The following is a 4,409-nucleotide window of genomic DNA, read 5'->3' on the forward strand; positions in this document are numbered from 1 at the left end:
TCAAATTGACCTTTATCCTCTGCGAAATACAACCGGTAATCATTTTACTTGATAGTTTGCTAACATGCTACCACTACATCCATCGTAAAATTGCACACCTGTCGCGATGTTGTCCCAGTTGATGAGAACATAGTCATCCCGATCGAGTCGCGACTGTTCGTGATAGAAACCCAACGTGTGCATCAGTTCGTGCTGGATGCAGCCGTAATGAAGGATACAACCCGACGTCAGTTGTATCAGCTGTCTCCGTCCAATGCGACCGATATTCCACGAACATCTGCAACAAGCGTGCTTTTATTGCACTGACGCCGGCTTACACATGACTTACAGTCTTACAGAACCGTAAATCCGTCTACATTCCGGACCATTTCCGGTAACAATAGTTACGAAGACTGTAGCTCACTGGGAACTTTTCTGGAATTTAACGTAGTCACTTTCGTGGGTGCGGGCCACAAATTTCACACAGTTGTCGGTGAGATGCATAATGATGCCCATCGCTTCCTCAACCATCTTCTTTTCTGACGCCCCTAAAATTATTACTTAATCCACCACGATTCATCGGGGCTACTTAAAAATTGGCTAAATGGGACGATAGTTAGATTGTTATTTATGATTTACTAAACGTTGCCGAAAGCTGCGTGGTGAATTCATAGGGATCGTATTGTTAGGCCACAACAAATTGTCGTCGTTGACCGCGTTAGCGGCAGAATTTCCTTCCATCTGCGACAACGACGAGCATGCACTACGCATTATTCTTTAACAGGAAACGACTACTTCGAGTATGGACGTTCGTTTGAAAAGGCTAGCACACTACATACACAAACCCACAGCAACTGTAATGTCATTGTCGACGAATGGTAAAACTTCCTTGAACGCCCGATGAATCTTCTCGGTGGGAGTGTAACCTCCGAGTACGACTGTCCCGTACCGGTCAAGCGCTGCAGTTGACTGGTCTGAATAGATGATTTTGTGTGTACGGCATGTTTTTCAGTCCCCCTGTTACACTGTACACGCTCCCCTCTGTCCGGTTCTGAATCAGATACGGATTTGCGGATATCCACGCTCGATACCATGCAAACGCCCGATCACAATAAATGCGCTTCTTTTGAGAAAAGTCCACCAAATTGAACATGTCCAGGGTGACAACACGAAGATCCTCCAGATAGGAAAAACTGTCGGCTTCCAGTGATGCAATACCGCATCTAAAGAAACCAAGTATTCGAAGTTTCAGCGATGTGGTGAAATCCGTTCGTCGAATAACCAAATCCTCCATACAGTACGATCCTTGAAATTCTAGCATATTGGTCAGCTTCATATCGCGAAGTTTGTCTGTGGCTCGTGTGGTATTTAGATAGGAAAACGCGAATTGAATAATCTGTTCGGCAACGGGTTGCAAGAGTTCGTCGGTTAAATACTCAGAATCGGGCAATTGAGCCAGTATATAGCGGACTGGTGGGCGGGACATCGCTTCGATTATTCGCTCCATTTCTACTTGGGTGGTTGCTCTGTAACAAGTGAACTCGTAGTATAGATTTGCAGGATTGCAATCAGACCCGAAGAACCAAGGAGTGCAATGATCCGAGCGCTGTCTGTTACACTGTTCAGTCGTCCAAGCCACCTCAGGCCGAATCGGCACTGAGTAGACGTATCCATCCGGATCAAAGCGCCGGTCACGAATGTCTGTAAATACATATCTAAGCATGTATTAAAGCATGCTCGTACTGAATACATACGTTAAACTACGCCGTATAAAACATATACAGGAAAGTCACCTTGAAGTTGTTTTGGGACACTAGGAGATACAAGTAAAGGCGTCGCATCACTGATCGGTGTGGTCCGAAATTCCTGCTGTGTTTTTCTGGTTGACCTTGCAGTGCTGGCAGTAATGTCTTGATCGCCTAAGGGTTATGTGATCAATTCGTGTATTCCGCTTTGCCTGCTTTTCTTCTTTTCATACGTTTCATATCCACGACACAACACTGGACAAAACCGTACACAGTACGCAGCGTGACGATGGATTAGCAAAGCGGTAATTGCCGAAAGCATAACAGACAAACCTGAAGTCGTGGACGCCAATGTGGCGGAATCTCGACATTCTCCCAGCTTTGACACGAATTGTCTACCAGTGGGCACATTGCAGTTGAAACGCTTGTAAATCCTGGCTAAATCCAGTGGAGTCAGATTCTCATTCTGTCCCATTTTCATTCCTTTCACTTTCGGTATAAGGGTCGGGAAATTTGGGTCTTTGGCGAAGGCTTTCAGTTCGTAATGCATAACCGACTGGTAATCGTAAGGGAGACCATACGTCTTCCCTGTACGCTTCTCAAATTGACCTTTATCCTCTGCGAAATACAACCGGTAATCATTTTACTTGATAGTTTGCTAACATGCTACCACTACATCCATCGTAAAAATTGCACACCTGTCGCGATGTTGTCCCAGTTGATGAGAACATAGTCATCCCGATCGAGTCGCGACTGTTCGTGATAGAAACCCAACGTGTGCATCAGTTCGTGCTGGATGCAGCCGTAATGAAGGATACAACCCGACGTCAGTTGTATCAGCTGTCTCCGTCCAATGCGACCGATATTCCACGAACATCTGCAACAAGCGTGCTTTTATTGCACTGACGCCGGCTTACACATGACTTACAGTCTTACAGAACCGTAAATCCGTCTACATTCCGGACCATTTCCGGTAACAATAGTTACGAAGACTGTAGCTCACTGGGAACTTTTCTGGAATTTAACGTAGTCACTTTCGTGGGTGCGGGCCACAAATTTCACACAGTTGTCGGTGAGATGCATAATGATGCCCATCGCTTCCTCAACCATCTTCTTTTCTGACGCCCCTAAAATTATTACTTAATCCACCACGATTCATCGGGGCTACTTAAAAATTGGCTAAATGGGACGATAGTTAGATTGTTATTTATGATTTACTAAACGTTGCCGAAAGCTGCGTGGTGAATTCATAGGGATCGTATTGTTAGGCCACAACAAATTGTCGTCGTTGACCGCGTTAGCGGCAGAATTTCCTTCCATCTGCGACAACGACGAGCATGCACTACGCATTATTCTTATATCGGCAAAAATGGATAATGGTCAACACTAATTACCTCTTCAGAATCAAATCCCGCAATGTCACCCTCCCAAAAGTCGCTGCTGTATCGTGATTGGTCGTTATCCGCTGTCAATGCAGCGACATCAACGTACTCTCTCCAGTCTGCAAAAATAATGGTAAATGTACCGATAACATTCTTCCAAAAAGCACTGATGAAAGCCGGCAAGATAGGAAATCTGGAAATATTGTTTACATACTATCTGGCAGCGTTCCGGCTAAAGAAGAATCATGGAGGACCATGACCAGAGTGAATCCGCACCGCAGCCAACTGCTTAACGTTTCCGCTGCCATTTTTGTGTTGTGCGTGTTACACTAACGCAGCCGGAACTGAGCACACAATTATGCTGAGTTGCTTATCCAGCGACTGAAGACTACGATGAAGGAGCGTCAATGCGGTAAAACCGGTGTGTTTTCCGAATGCTTTACTTTATAATCGATAAAGTTTGAGCAGGTACAAGAAAAACATAAATACATGCAGGAACTGCTTTAAAACTCAGTCACGTTTGCGACGAGAGTGTTATTATGCGCATAATTACGTCTCGTGCTTTGCTGGGCTGGCTAACCAGCCTCCCGTTGAGCTGTTTTAATTATTGTTCCGACGCTCTACCGAGAAAGGAATACGGAACTTGTAGCTACTATAGTTTGTAGTATAATATTGTCGTGCAATCGGAAAAATACGCAACAGAACTTATTCTGGGTTGACGTATCTGCATATATATATTCAATGTTGTATGTACCGCACGCATACAAACGGCTTTTCGTCGAGCAAAGTACTTACTCTTTCTTTTATCGAGTACTTACTATCCAGCTCTTTTATTAGGTACGTATAACAATTTGCATCGGGCTTCCAACACTTTTTATTTTTCTGACACTGTGTAGCCGAATTAATGATTGTACATGATACACGTGAGGGAAAAGTGAAGCCGTCTGTGCGCGCAGCATCTCGTTTGCCGCAGACACGGAGATTCCACGTAACATATTGTGAAACGTCTTCCATGGCATGATTTTCTTGCGATGTGTGAACAACTTCCCGAGACTCCAGGCTGCACCGTGCGTCCAAGCACTGAGTATGCAAAAAACACCTTTGAGGAGTTCAGAGTGTGATCCACAGAAAAGAGGCGCTACAGTAACTGTTTCCCCAATTTCCAGCCAAGAGTACATACGTACTAATCGTAAGAACGAACCGTATGGTAGTGAATTAAAACAGAAAAATAAGAAGACGGTCATTTTATCGCGCATCCCACATATGACATGCTGGCTCGTTGATGGAGATTTCTTCCTGACTG

The 4,409-nt window shown here is 44.7% G+C and overlaps 1 protein-coding gene across 1 annotated transcript; it reads right to left on the reverse strand.

Moving 5' to 3' along the window:
• Window positions 1-555: 555 nt before the first annotated feature.
• Window positions 556-3,461, reverse strand: LOC129596138 (zinc metalloproteinase nas-14-like). Its single transcript, XM_055493327.1, has 8 exons — window positions 3,321-3,461; window positions 3,119-3,225; window positions 2,943-3,044; window positions 2,728-2,851; window positions 2,423-2,601; window positions 2,058-2,342; window positions 1,773-1,898; window positions 556-1,680 (listed from the first exon to the last, which is right to left on the reverse strand). The coding sequence occupies exons 4-8, from the start codon at window positions 2,832-2,834 to the stop codon at window positions 932-934; spliced, it is 1,446 nt and encodes a 481-aa protein (XP_055349302.1). The 5' UTR covers window positions 2,835-2,851; window positions 2,943-3,044; window positions 3,119-3,225; window positions 3,321-3,461; the 3' UTR covers window positions 556-931.
• Between the last annotated feature and the right edge of the window lie 948 nt (window positions 3,462-4,409).

The sequence above is a fragment of the Paramacrobiotus metropolitanus genome, unplaced genomic scaffold (genome assembly GCF_019649055.1).
Source record: "Paramacrobiotus metropolitanus isolate TYO unplaced genomic scaffold, Prichtersi_v1.0 Parri_scaffold0000086, whole genome shotgun sequence".
Taxonomy (NCBI): domain Eukaryota; kingdom Metazoa; phylum Tardigrada; class Eutardigrada; order Parachela; family Macrobiotidae; genus Paramacrobiotus; species Paramacrobiotus metropolitanus.

What these genes read in the sequence shown, in the direction of transcription:
- LOC129596138 (XM_055493327.1), bottom strand. Translation starts at nt 2,834, where the DNA reads ATGGTTGAGGAAGCGATGGGCATCATTATGCATCTCACCGACAACTGT. An exon ending in CTGGGACAACATCGCGACAG is followed by an intron (nt 2,343 to 2,422) that starts GTGTGCAATTTT and finishes TGTATTTCGCAG; the next exon opens with AGGATAAAGGTCAATTTGAG. An exon ending in ATTGGCGTCCACGACTTCAG is followed by an intron (nt 1,899 to 2,057) that starts GTTTGTCTGTTA and finishes CATAACCCTTAG; the next exon opens with GCGATCAAGACATTACTGCC.